This window comes from Eubalaena glacialis, chromosome 2, assembly GCF_028564815.1.
Source record: "Eubalaena glacialis isolate mEubGla1 chromosome 2, mEubGla1.1.hap2.+ XY, whole genome shotgun sequence".
Taxonomy (NCBI): Eukaryota; Metazoa; Chordata; class Mammalia; order Artiodactyla; family Balaenidae; genus Eubalaena; species Eubalaena glacialis.
This window is the reverse complement of record NC_083717.1, coordinates 15,833,366-15,855,819: the sequence shown is the minus strand read 5'-3', so window position 1 is coordinate 15,855,819 and position 22,454 is coordinate 15,833,366. Positions and strand designations below refer to the sequence as shown.

Genomic DNA, 22,454 nt, shown 5'->3' with positions numbered 1-22,454 from the left:
CGGAGCGGCTTGGCCCGTGCGCCACGGCTACGGAGCCTGTGCTCTGGAGCCCGCCAGCCACGGCTGCGGAGCCTGCGTGCCACAGCTGCTGGGGCCCATGCGCCTGGAGCCCGTGCTCCACGGCAGGGAGGTTCGCCGTGGTCAGGGGGGCTGTCGCGCAGCGGCGGGGACCCAGCGCAGCCAAAGATAAATAAATTAAAAAAAAAACAAAAACAGAAAGAGTTAATGCAGAAGTAAATCTGTGAGACATTAGGGTTGACCTTATCCTTATCACTTACTACCTGTACAATCTGCAACATTATTTGAGTCAGTCTTACCATCCATGTAATACCTAACTTACAGGGCTGTGAAGATTTGAGAGAATGCATGTAAAATTCCCAGTCCTGCATCCGTCAACTTCTGTCTTTATTATAATTAGCCTATGTCAGATAGGGAAGGAAGAGTGTTAATTAAGTAATTATACAAATTACACAAATCTTTAAGGTGAGCTCATAATCATGGTGGAGTCAAAGCATCACTAACATTGTATTTAATTACTTGTTTGCTTGGTTTCACATTATATCATACTGTATTTGGGCTGCAATGATAGAGCTCCATAAGCCCTATGTTAGTGGCCACTTTTTTGGGGGGGTGGGGAGCAGTAAAGTTTGGAAGGTAACTGTAAGAGGGGGATATTGGGAGAAATAGAAGGGTATTTCAGTGCCCTGTTTTGTGTGGGCATCCATAATTATGATAACTATTGGAAAAGATGTGAAGATGAATAAAGGAAAAGGAAGATGACTTTTGGATTTTTGAAGGTTTTAGCCTTAAATCAGTGAATTTATTTTGCTGGTTTAGGTTTGGAGATTGGCTTTCTATCTCCCTGTTATTTCCTACATGTATGTTCTTTCTATAATAAAGCCGATTTGTGAGGTATTATAATATTTTCTTAGGAGCAAGTTAAACAAATGGAGGTGAATGAGGAAGAGGAAGCCAAGTTACTTATCCCATCAAGGCTCTAATGGAATTTGGCTGATAGACATCAGTTCAATATAGTCATATGGTATTTGACTTCAAATAACAATGCTATGTAAAGAGAAGCTTAGGAAGGTACTGTATCCTTGTACTTTTAGACATATGTTGGAAAATTGGTGTTTGATGGGATAGTAATATACGAAATTCTGCTCCTAAGGGGAAATAAGTCCACATTAGGAATAGACGGCATTGTAAAAGAATTGCTTCTCTCCGTGTCCAAAATATTTATTGAGTTAGGACTCTGTAGGGAAAATTGCATGAAAATAAACCATGGACAAAATGCTAGAGCAAAATTACAGAATAAAAGCATCTGATGGTGACAATTTACCAAACAATTGAAAGCATAACAGTTTTTTCCCCCCCTCTGGGCTCACCTATTTATTTAGAATGGTATTTTATAAGCTCTCCTTCCTTCCTTCCTTCCTTCATTCATTCATTCACAAATCTTAATTAAGGATGTATTTTATGCCACATGTTGTATTGGACATTGATGATCCAGATGGACATGACATGGTACAAGCTCAGGTTGTTAGATACATTACATATTAGTGAAGGAGATTAGTGATAGTTGGAATACCATGTGATAAGTTCTGTGACAGAGATAAAAACAGTGTTATTGAATAACATAGGGTACTGCCTAACTATGGTGCTAGGGAGTCTATAAATTTTAACAAGAAAAATGATTGCAGAGCCAAATTTGGAAAGACAGGTAGTCATTAGGCAAGTAGAGATGCTTGATTCCAGTGGAGAATGTTCCAAGAATAGAGAAAAAGTTGTTTGATTGAAACATATTCCATATAACTAGAGTAGAGTTTGTGGTACAGGGACTTTTGCAGAAATAGGTTGGGAGAGATAAGCAGGGACTAGGTCTTGAAGAGTCCACCCCATCATGCCAGGAAGAAGTGTTTAAGTAGTAAATGGAATGGATTGCAGTGAGGATGGGGAACTGGTTAGGAGATGTTACAGTGGAAATATAAAGGGATTGAGTAGATTAATGGCATGAGGTAAGATTATGAATAGATTTAAGAGACATTCAAGTGAAGAGGAGGAGAAAGTAATCAAGAATAGTTTCCAAGTTTCTGATGTGGGCAACAAGACAGCTAATCAGCCATTCCTTGAGCTGGGAAAAATAGGAGGAGAAGGACCTCTTAGGGTAAGAATGCAGCTTCATTTTTAAACATGTTGTATTTATGGTATCTGTGGCACATCCACGTGGAACGTTCAGGATGTGTTTATAAATGGATGTCTGGAGCTCAGGAATGAGCTAAAGGAAGATATATAAAGACACATAGCTATCAGCATACGATGATTCAAGCTGCAGATATAGGTGAGATAATGGAGAGAGGAAAAAGGTAAGGTGGCAGACAGAATCCTAAGGAACACCTAAAGGACAGTTAAGAAAAACCAAACATCGAAAGACACGGAGATGTGGTCATAGACATAGGAGGGCAAACAAAAGAGAGTGATGATCTTAAATCAAAGGTAGAAAGCCTACGTATCAGAGAGTATTCAAAGGTTCAAATGTTTCTGAGAGATCATGTAAGATAAGGACTAAAAAATACAGGCTGGGAAAAAGCAAAAATGGTTGCTAGTGGTCTTGGAGCAAGAACATGCTTGGAGTGGTAGGGCAGAATTGTGATGTCAGTCTTTTGTGGAGAAGATGGGAAATGGCAGAGGGAAACCGGCTACAGAAAACTTCAAGAAGCTGGCATTTCGAGTGGGATATAGGATAAAATAAGAGGTTTGGTTCTTTGGTTTGTTTGTTTTGTGAGGCTTGCACATGTTTAAATGTTGTAGGAATAGAATTCTGAAAAGTTTGCAATTTTGTGCAGGAAAATCGATAGCAATTGATACTTGAAATCCTTTTATTCTTGCAAAAGTACATGTTTAGTGATCAGAATGCTTAAACAAAGCATGTGATGAGTCCAAATTTAAAAATAATTCATATTTAATGTTGTCTTTCCACTGGAAACATGTTTTTTTATAAACTGAAGTGATACTTTTACCAAAAATATTTCCTTTCCCTAAAATAAATGGAAAAATAAGTATGGTTTAATTATATGGGAAAATAACACAAAACCAGGAGCATTCTTCTCATAGGTATTCCTCTGATAGCAATCTATTCACCAAGAAGATTTTGATTTCATCAGATGTATCGGTCAATATCCTAGCAAGAAATAGATGACACGTTGATATTGTATAATTTGAGATTGTTTTAATAAAGGGATTATTTATTAGGGAAATAATATGCATAGGGAAACCATAAGGGATAGTAACAGCGGGGCCTTTTATCATCTCTAGAGCAAAGGATGTGAGAGGAGGGAACAGTTGCCTGAATCGAGAGTCAAGGAGAGCTACTTGATAAAAGGCATGGCATTTGGTTACGGAGCAGCTAACCAATGGTGATCTCACAGTCCCTTCTCTCTGCATCAACCTCTTGCTGGTGCTACCTATCAACCAAACCCAACCAAAGCTAGAAGGCAAAGAAGCACGTTGATGTATCCTTAGAGTTCAACCTCCCAGGGCTCAGAGCAGGGAGAGAAGATGGAGAATGGCTCAGGAGAGGCACATTATCCATCAGTAATAGAGATAACTGGGAAAAACAGATGGAGAAGTGGATAGTTTTCCTATTATCTAACTTTATGTTCCAATAGTAGTGGATACGTCTTATCAAGTTGAGTGTCACTTCTGAAGATTGGGAATGGATCATGCTCCTAAGACTTGTGGATCAGCCTTTATCATCAACAGTTTTATTATTGGCCTTTCAATTTGTTAGCTATGATCTCAGCATCCTTTGGTGCTTCTCCATCACACTGTAAAGATCATCCTCTGCATTTGACAGCTTCTAACAAGAGTGTTCCTCAGTTTACTCGACATTAAAATCATAGAGATTAAGTCTTTTTTACAGAGGTATTGGAGAATTAAAGGAATTAATATGGTAAAGTGCATAATACAAACATAATAAATTATTATCCTTTCCACTTTAAATTATATTTATAGTTCTATTAAAATTATTTAAACTGCTAAGATATTTCAATAAGAGTAGTGATTGATTTTAGTTCAGGGATAGAATACATATCCATCCTGCTCCATGCTAGGTGTGTGTCTGCCTTGAAGGGCTTGCAGCCTTTATTCCCATGGCCAAGACCATAGTTTCTTTGCTGTTAGAAACGTTAATCTGCTACATACATGAGTTTCATTTTAGTAGTAAATGGATACACACCCATAGTCATACATGCCTTACTTTTGTGTATATTTCTTACGCAGCAACTATAATCTTCAAAAGGGATTTTGCTTTACGGAGGTAACTCCGATGAGCCATTCATGAATTGTTTATCTTTAATGTATCATCTACCTGAGTGAATGAGCTAAAAGCCATAAAATTCTCTGTGTTACTTACCTTATTTCGATTAGAAAGAGTATGAACCTCTAGGATGATGACAGATTGAAATAAGTATTTTTATAGACATTAAACCATAATGTTTGAAAGAGAATGTGGCAAAAGTAGGTATTTTCCAGGGCAACATTTTGAAACCTGAGCTTCCTATAAATTTTATTTATAACTTATTTGGACTAATTTTGGAAAATGTTTTTGTTGTATATGTGTTAATAATGGAGGATAAAAAGAAACTAATGATTCCATTTGCTTTGTTGCGTTCAGTCCTTTGCTGTATAGGTGTCAATAAGTATTAATTGCATACATAATTTATTTTCAACCCACTTTTAAAAGGAAATTAATAAATACTAACTTTAATGTTATACCATTTAAAATGCCACAGAAACTAAGCTTTTAGTTTCAAATTTCATAAAGTGAAAGGCCAATTTTTAACTATCTAAACTAAACTTTCGATTAAAAGGAAAAAGTAAAACTTTCTACAAATGAAACCATTTATTTTCTTATACACTTTTTATGTGTTTCAATGCTGTTTGGGCCATAGTTGAGCATTTATACCGCTTACAAGTTAGAACTCTTCATTGTACAGTCAACTTGAAAATAAGCTCTCAGTCACACTGGCAATTAGGTTAAGGAATATGGATTGGATTAGTATTTCTGAGAGAAGAAGGGTCCAAAATAATGCTTTACAAGTAGATGAGTATCTATCATCTTTGTATACAAATTTCAGCACATTATATTGTTTAAAACCATAAAACTATTATCTTGTATGGTCCCTCAGCTCCTTGCAATGAAAAACAATGATAAAAAAATATGAATACATACACATACATGGATATATTGAGACATGTATATATTCACACATTCATTTTTTACAAACATCTCTTCATCTTATAGGAGTTGGAAAATTATTCTATTTCTTAGTTTACTTGGTTTGGAATATTATTTATCTTGTTGATGTATTACATATCCTAAAATTATGTCACCCTTTGGAAAAGCTTAAAGATCATCTCTTCTCCTGGCACCTTAGCCATTTCTACAATCCGGTTTCAACCTCATTTTTTATATTTGTCTGTCCTGCCTCTTCACACAGACTCCCCAGTCCGAGGCAAACTGCTTTTACTCACTGTTCCAGTATCAAACTTATTGATTCCCAATCTGTAGACTTGATTCCCACTCTGTTAAATGGCTTTTCTCTGGAAACATTAAAATTTAAAACATATCTCAAGACTCTATTCTTACTTTCACCCTTTATAGACTTCCCTAAACTAAAGGAATCTCTTATTTTTATCATACTTATCTTTAGCAATGCTTTTCTAACTAAGCCTGGCTGTATGACATTTCTCTTATTATTATTTTGAACCATTAATCATTCTTGTATTGTTATCTTGGTTTTGTTGCTGTATATGTTTTGGTTACTGTTTTTAAAAATTTCTCTCCTGCACTCACTAGTGGAAGTGCTAAGCATAATGTCTTACTTATAGTGGCACCTCAATAATATTTTTTGGTGTGAATTAATGTTCTAGCAGGAAGAATTGCTCAATGAAGAGTAACACTTTAATTTTTCAGATCCAGCATTTTTAGTCAATGGAAATACATACTCTTTTTTTTTTAATTTTTATTGGAGTATAGCTGATTTACAATGTTCTGTTAGTTTCAGGTGTACAGCAAAGTGAATCAGTTATACATATACATATACCCACTCTTTTTTTAGATTCTTTTCCCATATAGGCCATTATAGAGTATTGAGTAGAGTTCCCTGTGCTATACAGTAGGTTCCTATTAGTTATCTATTTTATATATAGTAGTGTGTATATGTCATCCCAATCTCCCAGTTTATCCCTCCCCCTCCTTATCCTCTGGTAACCATAAGTTTGTTTTCTATATCTGTGACTCTACTTCTGTTTTGTAAATAAGTTCATTTATATCCTTTTTTAAAATTCCACATATAAGCAATATCATATGATATTTGGCTTTCTGTGTCTGACTTACTTCACTCAGTATGACAATCTCTAGGTCCATCCATGTTGCTGCAAATGGCATTATTTTGTTCCTTTTATGGCTGAGTAATATTCCACTGTATATATGTACCACATCTTTATCCATTCCTCTGTTGATGGACATTTAGTTTGCTTTCATGTCCTGGGTATTATAAATAGTGCTGCAATGTACATTGGGGTGCCTTAAAAAACATTTTTATGTTCCACTTGACAATAAATTTCGATAGGCAGTTCTCAAACTGAACTTTGTCAGTAACCTATGATAACTCAAATAAACAACTCCTTCCAGCCCATAAATAACTTAAAAAAAAGAAAAATTTGTGACGTAACTGACAAAATCTGTGCAAGACCCATGCATGGGGATATTTACTCCTGAGTCTTCTAAACTATCAATTTAGCTTGAGAAATTTGAACTTAATTGTCTTTATTCTAGTAGAAGTAACTTTCCAGATCAATCCTTTTTAAATTTTTGGCAATAGGTTTGGGTTAAAATGTTCAAATAAGATATTGTATATGAAACCATTAAGTACATCAGAGAGAAGCAGAGCTATTCTTGTTGAACTTGGGGTAAGTGCCAGAAAGCCCTGGCTCTTCCCTGCTGCCTTCCACATATCTCTGCAGAACCCCAGGGCTCAAAGAAACAGGAATAGAAATGCAGCTTAGATCAGTATCATTATTATTCAGTGCTTTTGAAATCAATCCAGAAATCCTGACAAGATGGTGCAGTAGGTTCATTCTTTGACACTTTCCCTCTACTCCAAACACATAACAATGCTAGATAGAAGAAATGACCCTAAAAAGGCTCAAGGACATGATTAATATAGGGCTGGAACAAAACTGGAATAGAACCAGGCCTGCTGGTTTGCAGGTTCTGAAGCAAACAGGAGACTGGAGATGCATGATGGTGGCCTGGAATGAAGGGTTCTGGTTTAGCCCTAACTTGTAAAAGGAGTGTAGAACAGTCCACTGCCTTACAGGAAGTTGTAATCCTGAAGAGACTAGAGAGCAAGAGGGAGGAACACAAGAAAACAGTTATAGGACTAAGAGTAGCATCCAAGGGAGGTCAAGTACTTTGCAGAACTAGATTGCCATTGAACTGTCAGTATCATTGATGGGTTCATTGATAAGGACAATTTTCTGAAACAACCAAAGTCCTATGCACAAGACGTATGCTTGTCCCTTGAAATCAAGCCAACAAGAGACTCTGAAATTAGTAAAATACCTACATCATGCATTGGCATTGCTATAAAGGCACATACTCATATTACCTTAGGCTGCAGTGATCTACATCACTACCCAGCTCTAACAGATACCCAGTGACTACCCATGACTTATAACCCAATTGGAAATGGATGAACATTCAAACAAATTACAGTCTCTGTTAGTTCAGTTGCACGTAATATAGAGATGTTAGGGGAGCAACAGAAGTACAAAGAGATCTGCCTTGATATTAAAGTTGACTCTAGTCTAAAATCAGTTTGGACTATATAGTACACACAATGCATTTTATACACACATACATGAATAATACTACATAATGCACAACTGGGAGATGATTCTATTGACAAACTTTTTGTGAAGAAATTTTTAATTTAATAAATTTCAATTTAATAAATTGAAGTTTCCTTCACCAAGAACTCTAATATATAGTTTAAATGTAGGGCTAGAAAAATGAGGGGTAAAACAATAAACTGTCTTATTATTTTATTAGAAGAAATTTGTTTTTTAAAAACAGTGATAATTATTGTTCTCTTTTTCAGCCAATGAAAACTGTTCTGAGGGAGCTTTGATGTGTGCCTCTTCTAACAGCTGTATCCCAGTACACAAGCGCTGTGATGGTTTTGCCGACTGCATGGATTTCCAACCTGATGAGTCCAGCTGCTTAGGTACTGTATATCCATTAAAATTCTTTGTAATATAAGCCAATAACTTAACCTGCACACAATAAAAATATTAAAACTTGAAATTCTAAATAATATCAAGTATGGAATAATTGAATTACTGTTATTGGTTTGGGGGCAGGAAGAATGTTAACATTAATTTGCTACATTTATTAAAAATGTACAAGTATATAATATAATGAATTCATGTATACTCTACATAAACCATGTTCACGAAATAAAAATCAAACCATTTTAATTTAATATAATATAAGTTAACATCATTAGCATTTAATAATCTCTTCTATGCAAATTGCTGGTTTCTATAAGAGGGAAACCCCTACACAATCTAATATGTTATTAATTTTTTTAAATTGTAATTTTTTCTCACTTCTTCATAAGAGCTCCCTATTTGCATGATCTAGTCATGCTTAAAAGTCAATTTATTTAACTTCAGACTAACTTTTAAACATTTTTCTTTCTTCTGACCCTAGAACGTTTATAAGATCTGATAATGTGTTTTTGTGATTATACTTTTATCAAAACTGCTTTAATAGTCTCTAATTTATTATAGTCCATTGTTAGCATCTCTCCTGAATAGTTGAATTTTTATTTCATGCAGGAGATATATAAAATAAAAGATAGTTAGGGGCAATGTAAATGTCACAACTAAACAATAATATAAATTGGTGATAAAAGATGTATTCAATCATATTTTCTAAATAAATTGGGGATATTTCATATCAAAACTAGGAAAGAATATATTTTTTGTATCTTTCAAGATAGAAGAATGTTATAAGTGACAAAAGCATGATAATTCAAATAAAATCATAGTGCAAAAAGTATCTTTTTTTAATGCTACTAAAAATGAGTACTTGTGCAGCACTGAATTTTATGAGTACAAAGGGAAATCAAGAAGTGCACAAATCTGATTCCATAAAATATGTGAAGATGAATGCTCTTTGGCATTACTTCTCTACTATGCATGCTTATACATCAGATTAGATACCCGAAAGGAAATTCTGTTACTCTCTTCAGAGAGTAAGAAAGATATTAATGAGATAATTCCATTCTTTGAAACTATTAAGACACAGCACTTATGTCCAGTACCCAAACGTATTTACATAAAAATGAGATTTTCTTCGGGATAGACCTATATGAGAACAAATATATTATAACATGTTACGGTTCATTGTCTGCTTTGACATGTTCTATATTTAAAAATATGAAGAAACAGAAAACAGAAGACCTGTCATTCATCCTGTGTGATAGACAACCTATAGGTAATAATATAGAACACATTTTTGTTGTCCATCATTTCTGTCACTCACCAATTCGTTTAGTTCATTTACAAATTATAGGTCATATTGCCACAGCTATTGGGTTAAAATGAAATAAAGAACTAGTGAAACAGTTCTCAGAAATAAGATCCGTATTACATTATGCATTCTCTTATTTATATTTTCTATGCTTTTTAGTTTGTCAATCAAATATGATAAAGTCACTGTTTTTAAGAAAGCCTTTAAGTCTCATCCATGCTGTGCCCATGCACATTCCACCTTCCTCTCTCTTTTCAAGCATCATATTCTTTTAAGGTCAGCATTTCATAGACATTTATGAGGCCAGTCCTTACAGCATCCAGTAATTCTCCCAGTGGTCACACAACAGATGGTGAGCATCTGGTCTCCCCTCACCTCAAGGTTTAAGTCATTAACAAAAACATCAAGCTCAGGCATTGCATGAGTGTTGCAGGTTAAGTATATTTCAATGAGTCCTATCTATTCCCAAATTACATTAAAAAGGCATATTATCTGCAACTTTTGGTTGCTTAGGCAACAGAAAATTATTGAACAGGATACATCCGAGTTAATGTAAATTGAAAGTCTTTTTCCAGTCATTTGCAGTAGTAGAGGTTAATAAAGGTTATGTTAAGGTGATACTATAATTATGATAATCACCTGTTTGAAGGAGAATTAGGGAAAGGCACTAAAAATATACAATTATAGGATGAGATATTATTAACTTAATATATGAATAATAACAATATAGCTTAACAAAGTTTCAGAAGTATTTTTTTGTTTTTGTTTTTAAAACAGTGTCAGTTTTAAATTTATTTATTTTTATTTATTTATGGCTGTGTTGGGTCTTCGTTTCTGTGCGAGGGCTTTCTCTAGTTGCAATGAGCGGGGGCCACTCTTCATCGCGGTGCGCGGACCTCTCACTATCGCGGCCTCTCTTGTTGCGGAGCACAGGCTCCAGACGCGCAGGCTCAGTAGTTGTGGCTCACGGGCCCAGTTGCTCCGCGGCATGTGGGATCTTCCCAGACCAGGGCTCGAACCCGTGTCCCCTGCATTGGCAGGCAGATTCTCAACCACTGCGCCACCAGGGAAGCCCCAGAAGTTTTTGAAAACCAAACCAAAACATAACACAAAACGTCTCATACAAGCACTGTGAAGCTACTTCAAGTTTCTGATATATGGTTAATCCCTCCTGCAGTTCTTGTGCTGGGATTTCAAGATAAAGAAACAGTCCGTGCCCACGAGGAATTTGGTTTGCTGCACAAGCTTCTGGTGAACTCTTATAATCCATAGAGCTCCTGAAACGACATGCAGTTTATTGTGTGTATATATATATATTTAATCCATGACAATGCATAAATACCATACAATTCAAAGGGGTTCTTGATCCCATAATATCAAGAAACACAAGGGGTGATAGAAATTCTGAACTGAATAATATTTGACATTTTTATACTAACAGGCTTTAGAATTAGAGGACCAGAATTTAGTTGAATATCTGGTGCTCCCTTGCTATTAACTTGAGCAAATTATATTATTGACCAGTTTCTTCCTCTGTAAAAAAAAAAAAAAAAAAGGTAAGTATGGGATATACCACATGATGTTGTGAGGAATAAATGAAGTAACACCAGTAAAACTCTTGGGACAGTCTCTGACAAAGAGCAAGTCTTCAGTAAACAGTAGTGGTGATGGTGATCATGATGATAGAAGAGGGAAAATAAAAGAAAGAGAAGAATTTGGAGAGAGAGCAGTGGTAATAGAAATTAGGTTTCATGGCAAGCTCAAAGAACCTCCAAATATAGAGAGATGGATGAGAACAATCATTTAATACTTTATGCATACCATTCACTAGTGTAAAATTGTAATAAATAAATTTAATTTTATCCTCCCAACAGTCCTATAAAAAAGGTCATCCTCACTTCAAACATGATGAACCTTATACCTAAAATACCTAGCCCAACGACAACACATAACTCATTAACTAAACCGAGTATCACCGAGGGAAAAGCCAGGACTCACATGATTATCAGTCTTCCCAACAGTCCAGCATGGAATAGCCATCACTTCCCTAGTCTCCATGCAATTTAGAAGGAAAAAAAATAAAATATATATGTTTGTGTGTGTGCCTAACTGCAAATTATTTAGATTTAAGCTTAAAAGTTACTTTTGTTTTTATACTGATCACTTGTCCAGCTTATATGTGTTTTTCTGCTCATCCAAAGTAACACACCAGAGTGGGATTGAATGTGAATCCTTTACAGAGTGATATTTCCACGTAGTTAACTGTGAGTCCTATTGGCTTCCAGACACGTGGTCATAATAACCAATTCAAGAGGGTACAAGGCAGTGAGACAATAATAGCGCTAATTCTAATATTGCACTTATGGATTTCTAGGTCCCAACTATTATCTACTAAAAATATTTAGTCTCTTCATTACTAGCTAGTGTACCCATGTCTTTCCCCATTTCATCTGCTCTCTGTTGTAAATTGTTTTGAGTAAATTAAAGATGAAAATACTTGTACTGTGTCTTTCCATCTTCTGGTTAAAGAACCTGGGTCTAAGGCAGAAACTTAGAAAAACTTCTCACAGAGATAATCTACAAATCTTCTGTCCACCCAAACACCAGGATTCACTCTTTATTGCAGCCAATGCCTGTGTTCTTTCCACTGTGCTCCACTATCTCGTGCAAGAAAATACATATTTAGATTCCCACAGAATCATTCTGATGTAAAGCAAGCATCAAAGCAAATTTTAATGACCCCAGAAAAAAATGTGCAGCTGTGTATATTTTGATGTTGTGCAGTATCAGACACTCTACTGATTTTTTTCTAAAACACAACTCTTATTTGAGGAAGATTAAAATTGTACCTAAGACCCAAAATAACCATAAAATGGTTTCTCTAACAAGGTATGTATCTATTTATGCTTTATCATATTGATGGGCTATTTTTAGTCAGACCAGCTAATTTCTTGTTTATGAAGGCAGTTTCACATCTGCTGTGTTCAGCTGAGTCTGCCCCCGAAGCCTGAGGGGTGTAGGTCTTTACACTCATCTCCAGCACTGCACTTCCCTCTTACAGTTAAATGGGAAGATTTGCGGAAGGCAAGATGGGAAATATACCCCTGGGAAAGCAAAACACTGAAAACTTTTGAAGCAAACAAGATACCAAACACATGGTATATTTCAAGTTTTTTCCCAAAATGCACCCTCCCTCCTTCCCTATTTTCCTCTTTCCTAATGCCTCTTCTATCCCCTTCTGAACATTCAGAGACTGGCATGACAATCTGACTCTCTCGAGATGCCCTATCCTCCCACGTTTTCCTTCAATGAATATTGCCTACATAATGTTTCTATTTCTCCTCTTTACTTTCCTACTATGCCTCAGGATCATCATTCTTCCTCTACCCAAGTAAATGGCTTCTCTCTGTGTGTTATTATTTCATCTTGGCTTCAGACCTACAAATCCTGCCCACCGAATACTTCCACTTGGATGTCCCTTAGGCACCTACAGCACAGCATCTTTCCCTTTAAAATCTTCCTTTCCCATAAATCCCCCAACTCAGGGAATCAAGCCATCAATTAACCAGTAGCCCAGTCAGAAATGTGAACATCATCCTTGACTTTCCCAAATAATCACCAAGATGTTTCAATCCCAACATTTAAATATCTTATAAATTCCCACAACTCTGAATGCTCCCACCCCATCCCTTTCATTCAGGCATTCCTGGATTGCTACCAAAGACTTAACTGTGTTCTCAGATTTTACTCTTGGCCCTTCTGTTGACTGTAAACTCTGTAGCCAGAATTATCTTTCTAAAGCACAAAGCATACTACTTCCCTTCTTAAAATCCTGGTCTCCTAGGATAAAGTTTAAACTCTTCACTGAACCCAGATGATCTGGCCCCTGTGTGTCTCTGACCTTCTCTCATACTTACTATACTTCATATTGCCAACAATCCAACCAGGCTGAACTTCCCTCAGTTTCTCAAGTACACCACACTCTCTTCTCATGCCTCTGTGTCTCTATGCTTACCTTTACACACAGGTACGCACATACACACACACACACACACCTGCCCAAATAAATTTTTTCTGGAAAGCTTTTCCTTATTCCCCAACTCTGACTTATGTGCTCTCCTTGGTGTTCCCATTACCCTTGTTACATTCATCCCAAATTAGACTACTTTTAATACTGTATTTTAATCCCCTCGTCACTTTTTTGCATCCTCCATGAAGGTGGAAGGTCAATGAGAGCAGAGACTGTGCCTATATCATTTTTAGATCAACATTTCTTAAACACATACTATGAGCCTAGTGTTCTAACATTCTCAACAGCCCTGTGAGATAGGTACTGTTTTTAACCCTGTTTAACAGAGAGAAACCTGAGGCACGGAGAGATTAGTTACCTTACTCGGTATTACACAGCTAATAAATTGAGCTGAAATTTCAACTCAGGTGGTCTGGCTCCAGTGCCCGCAGCCTTAACAGCTGTGTAAGCTTCCTATATTATTTATCATTCCATATCCAGTGCCTAGCCAAGTGCCAGACATTGAACAGGGACTCAGAATAGATGTGTTGAATTACAAATTAAAGGCAGTGTAGGTTTCCATCAAGTATTAGGGTTATGGTAGCCCAACCAGGGAAGAATGGTCTCCTACAAGAGAGGAGGTATTAAAAAAGCCAAGAAGAGTAACTAGCGGATTAAGTAAGGAAATTGACAGGTCTTAATGGATCAGGATTTCGTAGTGACAATACAAGGAGACAGTGTAAAGGAAAGAGCTGAAATCGCTAATCACTTCTACAACCGTGACTACATGAAACTATTTAGCTTCTTTTTAACCTATAAACAAACCACCTTTGAAAATAAATGTTCATGCTAACCTAGAACTCAGGAATGATACGAGCAGCAAAATAAGCAGGACCAGGGCATCGAGGATCCATTTGAGCTGTGCTGACATCTGTCACGGACGTGGAGCTAGGACAAGAGCGTGCACACAAGTGACATCTTGTCAAAATGACAGTCACCCATGCAAAGCATTTGTCTGCCGTGGTACAGTGACTGCAGTGTGTAGCTGAAGAAATGTTTCAGTAAAGAAAACATTTCAGTGTAATCGCAAATATGTCATGCAGACATTCTAAATAAGTAGATTGTACCTAATCCATGGGAGAAAAAAGTCTTGTGGTCAAGCACTGCGCATGTAAAGAGAATGAACACGTCCAGGACAGCAGGCGGCATCGAACAAATTTGGGGGGTTCAGGAAAGTAACCTAAAAGAATTCTGTGCTTTTAGCAACTAGAAGCAATTGACTCTCCATGATTAGATTTAATGCAACGACTAACAGTAATACATTCTCCTTCTTCCTAGTAATATTTATAATTAACTGGGGGTTTTCGAATGCTTTGTTTTAGAGTGTCCAAGAGATTACTGCAGAAATGGTGGGACTTGTGTACTGGAGAAAAACGGTCCTGTGTGTCGGTAAGAACCATTGCCTTTTTTTTTTTTTTTAACATGTATTGTTGTCGTCTTATTTTTCTTGAGGCTGATCTAATGAATGAACATGTGGTTATTAAGGTAAAAATAGTGGATAATGACACCATTTACACTTATCTGTCTCAATAAGAGAAAGAAAGATGTGAGTGTATTTTAGAAAATTATCAATTATTTCACATGATTTTATGTCTCTCAACATTTTATATTGTATGGGATATATGGCTTTAATAATACTCATTATTCCTTTTTTTAATATTTACATCAGGTTATAAAAATGTTTTATATGGGTATCATCCTATTTCAGATGAGCTTAGTGTCTGTATTTCCTATCTCCCTTTTTATTTCAAATTCCATATTTTTCTTTTCTAACAAGACAAGGATAAAATTAATTCATAAATAAAACCTTTTTCCGGTTTTTTCAATGGATGCTTATGAGTAGCTAAAGTTAAGGTAGAGATAAGGAATATACTTGCATACTTAAAGCAAAAATAAACAAAGACAGTCCTTGTGATTTCTTCTGGGAATTATTTATATTGCATATCAAAGATGGCTTGATTTTTTTTTCCCTCACCCTTTAGGAAATTGTGCAAACTGTTTCATAAATTCTAAAGGAAATGATGCATATTCCATTATATTAGTGTTTATGACTTGTTAATCTAACAGACCGATGGATATATTACCTTGCTTATTAGAGAAATGGTTTCAGGTTGATACTCAAGTCATAACAAAGCACACAGAAGTATCTGGAAAAAAACTGATTAATAGTTGTTTAGATTCTTATATCCTTCTGAGTCAACACTCATATTTTAGGAAAAGTTGTTTATCCCTAAAAAAAGCAAAAACCTCTACCAAGTAAAACAATAACAAAAAATTTTATGATGAAATATAACACTGTTTTAACATTGTTGAAATGGAAATATTAATGGGTTTCTCAAAGTATTTGGCTCTCAAATGCACTGCATAATTTATCTCACAACATCTTAGCAAAATTATACTTTTCCCTGTGTCGGTTTCCATGGAAATTAACTTACCACAAACTATAACTTGATGGAAATACAGAATAAGTAATATTAATTGCTAAAAATCTCCTGGAAGAAATTGAGAATGATGGCGTAAATGTTTATTAAACGTCAACTGAGTGGGTAATGTTATTTAGTGTCAGCTGTTTACAGTAAGGACGTTTGAATTTTTGTCTTCTCACCCTGATGGTTAGACCAGAAAGCTCCCCCTGTACTTAGTCTCAGCTGAGCAAGCAAAGAGTTTTGCGTTCTCGGCAACGTCCTCATGTACTTAAATAAGCTTTAAAAATTGAAATCCAGATGGTGATGTTCGACACTTCTTTCTCTCAAGTGAGAAAACTCTAATGTGGGGAGAAGATGTGACAGGAGGATTGACAGAGAGATGGACCAAAGAAAGGAAATGAATGCAGCAAAATGTATAAAGGAATTCACTAACCAGAAAGCTAATGAAGTATTTTAATATGTTACTTTTGATAGTAAATAATACTTTGCAAATAGCTAAATAACTGTAATTACCATCAAAATAACTGTCTGGACTGAGTGCTATCCGCTATGTAGGGGTGAAAAAAAAAGACTTTTGAACATTTTTTTCATAGTATAATATGGTAGTCTCTTCATTCAGATTTTTATTTCTTTAAATTGTGAACTGCAAAAGTGATACATGTGTATTGCAATAAAATTTTTTAAAAGCATAAAATAGTGTATGAGGCAAAAAGTAGAAATCCCAACACCTAAATCCTACTCTTGAGTAGTATGGCTTATATCCATATGGCTTTCCTTTCACAAACATGCACACACGAGCACACATTTATTTCTTACCGAAATGTGAATTACACTTTGCAATATACTTTGTGCTGTGTTTTTTTTAAATCTCTTCATGAAATATCATGCTGTTCTTCCACGTCAGTAAACGTGACTCTAGATCCACTACTTACCAGCTGTCTAATATTTGGGTAAATCCCTCAATCTGACTGTGTTTCTGCTTCTTCTTTGGTAAGATGGAGAAAATAACAGCACTTACCTCATAGAGCAGTTATGAGATTTAAAGGGGTTAATATATGTAAGACATTCTGCACAGAGCCTCACACATAAAAGACATTACAGGAATGCTAGCCATCAGTATTACTATGCCACTGTTTTATGCTGTGTAGTATACAGTATTTAATATATGGGCTTGTCATCATTTAATTAACCCCATTAATCCTACTACAGGTTATTTGGTTCTTATTTTTTTTTAATAAATTTATTTATTTATTTATTTATTTATTTATTTATTTATTTATTTTGGCTGCGTTGGGTCCTCGTTGCTGTGTGCGGGCTTTCTCTAGTTGTGGCAAGCAGGGGCTACTCTTCGTTGTGGTGTGCGGGCTTCTCACTGCGGTGGCTTCTCTTGTGGAGCACAGGCTGTAGGCTCGTGGGCTTCAGTAGTTGCAGCACGCAGGCTCCATAGTTGTGGCTCGCGGGCTCTGGAGTGCAGGTTCAGTAGTTGTGGCGCACGGGCTTAGTTGCTCTGCGGCATGTGGGAACTTCACAAACCAGGGATGGAACCCGTGTCCCCTGCATTGGCAGGCGGATTCTTAACCACTGTGCCACCAGGGGAGTCCCGGTCATTTGGTTCTTAAATATTTTGTTTCACAGTATCTTGCAATACCCATCCTTCGACTTATCCTTGCACAATTCCTTACTTTAAGCATAATGTGTCTTAATGAAATGCCAAATAACGATGAAATTGTTTCTAATTGCACTTAGTGTCAGATTCATTTCCAGTTAAATTTAGTGTCCAGTTCATTTGTCACATACAGGTAGTCATTTTTGGATTTAAGGTTAAGTGAAGACAGCTTTAGAATATAGTTTTAGAGTAACTGGGGCACTGTGGAAAGGTAATGGCTTTATGTCAAGCCCTATTCTCTTATTCCCAAGAGTGGGAATTCATTGTCTTTGTCACCCAAAGAAGTAAGGACAGAAGGCCAAAGCCCACCTCTCATCCAGGCCATTGTGAATACAAGAATTTCATGGTTTCCTGAGGAAGCCTCTCACAAAAACCTTTGGATTTCCTCTTGGAATCTAAGGTTTTATCTATAATCCAGAGGAGAGAGACTTTATAAGGTCATTTGTGTTGCTAGGAGCTTGTAATTATCCACAAGAGTAGAAACTACTAGGTGAACCATGGTTTTCCATTACTTGAGAAACATTAACAGCTTGGCATGTTTGAGGGCTGAAGACGCAAACCGTGAGCCGAAAGAGGTAAATTATTCCTCACTTAAGGACGCTCGATCATTATTTCAATTATACCAATATGTTTATTAGAAAAATAGAGTGAGCTGTGTAATATAAATTCCGAATTAATATGGAGGGCAGGAAAGAGGTTCCAAGAAAGAAAAGAAAATCAAGTTAGCCAGGCTAAAAGAAAGACATAGGAAGCAACATCAGATTTAAAATACATATATAATTACATACATATATAGAATTTTACTATATATATTTATTTCATATATATTCTTATTACATAAACATTTTATATTATATTTATATTTCATGCATAATTTCATTTAAACAAGAAATATATCTAGAAGAAGAACTGAAACAAAAGGTAAGAAAAAATGATTTGGCTAATAAAAATAAAAATACACAGTAATGACCTTATTAATATCAAAAACCCCACAGAATTATAGTATAAGCACATTTTTAAAAGGCTATATCGTTAAATTAAAATGATACACTCTAAAAAGTTACAACAGGCAAAAATCTCTATGTATCAAATGACATAGTAACAAAATACAGAAAGCAAAAATTCCTAGATATCCAAAAGAAATAAAAAATAGACGGGTGACAAAAAAAAAAATACCTTTTGGAAATTTTAAATACCATTTCTAGGAAGCCCTTATATTAGAAAGGCACTTTAACCTGGAATTTAAAAGGCAATAAAAATGGTAATTTCTCATTTGTTACCTTCTCTACATGGGAGTATTTGAGAGTGAATTACCCTTTTCCTTTACCTGATTTTGGGGATATCACTGGCCATCACTCACTTTTCTTTACTTGTTCCTTCTTTTTCCTGCAATACTGTAGTGCTCCAATCCTCAGTGCTTGAAATTCTTCTCTTCCTTCCTACCCTCACTTACTATATGATCTCATCTAAGCTTGGGTTAATTTATTGGCTTTGAATACAATTTATCAGCAGCCCAAACCTATTCCACTAAACTCCACTTTCTTAAATTCAGTTCCCAAAAAGACACCAGATTGCATCTAGATATCTAATAGGCATCACACATTTAACATGTCCAAAAAGATCTTTTGCCTTGACAGGCCGTCTTCTCCTCTTTCTCCAAGCTTTGCACACACTGTTCCCTCTGACTAGAGTTTTCTTTTTCTACCTTATTTTCCCAAAAGATGCCTTTTAATGTTTAAGATCCAATATAAATGGCATTTTCTCTGGGAATCCTTTCCCATACCAACGAGGAAGAATGGCTCATTGCTCCTTCTGGGCTCCGCTATTGCTTCCCTCATTATGTTTTTTTACAAGTGTTCATTTTACGAAATTACCTATTTAAAACCTGCCCTACCTATCCTATTAAGAAATATATTTCCAATGCAATTTTATTTTTTATGACTATCAAAATGTTTTTCCCAATTTTTACTAGTTCTATATGTAATGATAAACTCTTAGACAGTTATGCTCACTGAAAATTTTAAAAAATAATCTATATTATGAAGGATAAAAATCAGTTGGAAAGGGAAATCAAAATACTAGTTTAAGGAGGAGAAGGAACTATTAAAAATTCTAAATATTAAAGGCAAATGTCTTCACGTATTTTTTGTTGGAAGATGATGTGTATCCAATCACCATGGTATTTACATTTCAGTGTCTACATTTGAGCGGTCTAAGAGTTTTATTTATAGTAGCCTGGAGAGTGCATCCTTTGCAATTTCTTAAAGTTAAGAGGAAAAAAATTTAACGTTGACTTAAAATTAAAGGGACTACAAAGTTTTTTCAAATACTCTTTTGGGGTGTGTGGGCAAACATTCTGAAGACCATTGTCTTCAAAAGATATGTTTTCCATACCTTTTCATGACTAGTACCAAATTCATACCTGACATTGTAAGAACCATTTGAATGATATATTGAATGAAGGATGAACAAATGAATACAAATAGAAAGTTCTGAAGTTTCAAGGAAAAAATATCAATACGTTTAAATATGTTCTTAAATTATTGATATGAGCGTATGGCCTCACCATAACCCAAACTATCAACCACAGAGGAACTATTGGGTACTTTCTATGTGTGCTGCAAGAAGTATTGGGTTGGCCAAAAAGTTCGTTTGGGTTTTTCCATAACACCTTACGGAGAAACCCAAACTAATCTTTTGGCCAACCCAATATATTGAGTGAGCCTATGATGTGCTCATTATACTAAAAAGAAATTACTCTCCAGTTTGTAGGACAGCATGGATACCAAAAAAGAAAAATGTCACCCATTAAAGAAACTCTGGGAATTCTACAATGACAGAAGAGGGTGCTCTTAACCTAGGAATCTTGTAAACTACCTCAAATCTACAGCCCTAGGGTTGAAATGAAGAATAAATGCAATTTCCATCTCTACAAAACCACTGTTTAAAATAAAATTTAGCTTATGAACACTCTCCTTCCCCCACCAAAGAGAGAAAGAAAGAAGGAAAGAAAGAAAGATGAAGCAAAAAAGAAAATACTCTGAGATCCCAACTCCAAAGTGAATTAAATATTGTCAGAAAAAACATTTAGGGATATTGGAAAAAAATTCTTAATTGAGAAATTCAAAGTCTAAGTACAAATGGACCACAAAACAGTAAGAATTGAATAAGAATCAATGGAACTCAGGAAAGAAATTAAATAAAAAAGAAAGAAAGACTAAATTACAGTTCTCCCAAGGGAGGACATATTCAAATTAAATTTATTAAGGAATTGTGAACAAAGGTGGGGAAATAACCAAGGGAATGAAAATAAGATAAAGTAAAAAGAATCAAAGAGAAAGTATTTGAAGTGGAAGACAAAGAATATGGATGTACAGTTGACCCTTGTACAACATGGATTTGAACTGCACACAACTTATATGCAGATTATAAGTCCACTTATATGCAGATTTTTTCCAAAAAAATATGCACTACAGTACAACACGTTTCATGAATGCTTGGATCTGAGGATATGGAACTTCAGATACAGAGGGCTGACTGTAAAGTTATGCATGGATTTTCAACTGTGCAGGAGTTGGAGTCCTTAAACCCCAAGTTGTTCAAAGATCAACTTCAGTTTGAGTCCCTAAAAAGGAAAAGCAAAACAATGGGACAGAATTAATATTTAAAACTATAATCCAAGAAAACTTTCAGCAATGAAAGAAAACCTGAATTTACATAATGAAAGGGCCAACAGTTACCTGGGAAATTTGACACAAACCTAGCAACTCCAAGATGTAGCCTAGTAAAAATATTAAGCTCTAAACCAAAGAAAAATATCCTCATGACCTCTAGGGAAAAAGACCAAATAATAAGGAAAAGGGATTAGTCAAGCATTAGACTTCTGAAAACAGAGAGACAAAGAAACCTATTATGATTTTCTCCAGGGTTTTAAAAAAAGTCTTAAGTCTTTTCAAAAAAAGCATTAAGGAAAACATGAATTGATATCCAATTGATGCTTCCTTAATATTATAAAATATAAATTCTTTATTCCTAAATTCAGCATCTTAATAGAGAATCACAAAAGGCATTTCCATGAAGATGTTAGGAACAAGGCACATATGACCACTATCTTCACTGATATTTAACATTTTTATGAGAGATAGTAGTCGACACAATTTGACCAAAAACAAAACAAGACAAAGAAACAAAAAAAGAAGCATAAAAATTAGGAAAGAAGTTAAATTATCATGACAGTATACCTGGAAAACCTTAGAAAATAATCATAAATATTAATTCAAAAGTTAAAATCAATTCAATAAGTTTGGAGGATATAAAATTAGCATTCAGAAATCAATAGTCTGTATACACAAAACTAGAGGAAAGAGTGGAAAAGGAAACCCTACTCACAACAAAAATAAAAAGATAAAATATTTAGGAATAAATTTAAAAAATAAAAGCAAACCTGTATGTTTAAAAACAATCCCAAAAGTCTTAAACAAGTAGAAAGACATTTTCCTTTTCTGGGTAGCTGATGCAACATCTTAAGGACCTTGGTTCTCCCTAGGTTAATCTATAAATTTAACACAATCCCTACAAAAATACCAACAAATTGGGGTAAACAATTTGGTACTAAAGTTCCTATGGAAAAATAAACATGGAATTAACTGGTTAAACACTGAAAAAGACAAGCTACTAGAGGCTGAG

General features: G+C 35.3%; 1 protein-coding gene across 1 annotated transcript in view; it reads left to right on the top strand.

Annotated features, from left to right (window-relative positions):
• Positions 1-22,454, top strand: part of MALRD1 (MAM and LDL receptor class A domain containing 1) — a 607,787-nt gene that overhangs the window by 503,218 nt on the left and 82,115 nt on the right. Inside the window, exons 36-37 of the mRNA XM_061181405.1 lie at positions 8,169-8,294; positions 14,999-15,065. Of these exons, the coding sequence (XP_061037388.1) occupies positions 8,169-8,294; positions 14,999-15,065 (193 nt within the window). The remainder of the gene's footprint in view (positions 1-8,168; positions 8,295-14,998; positions 15,066-22,454) is intronic.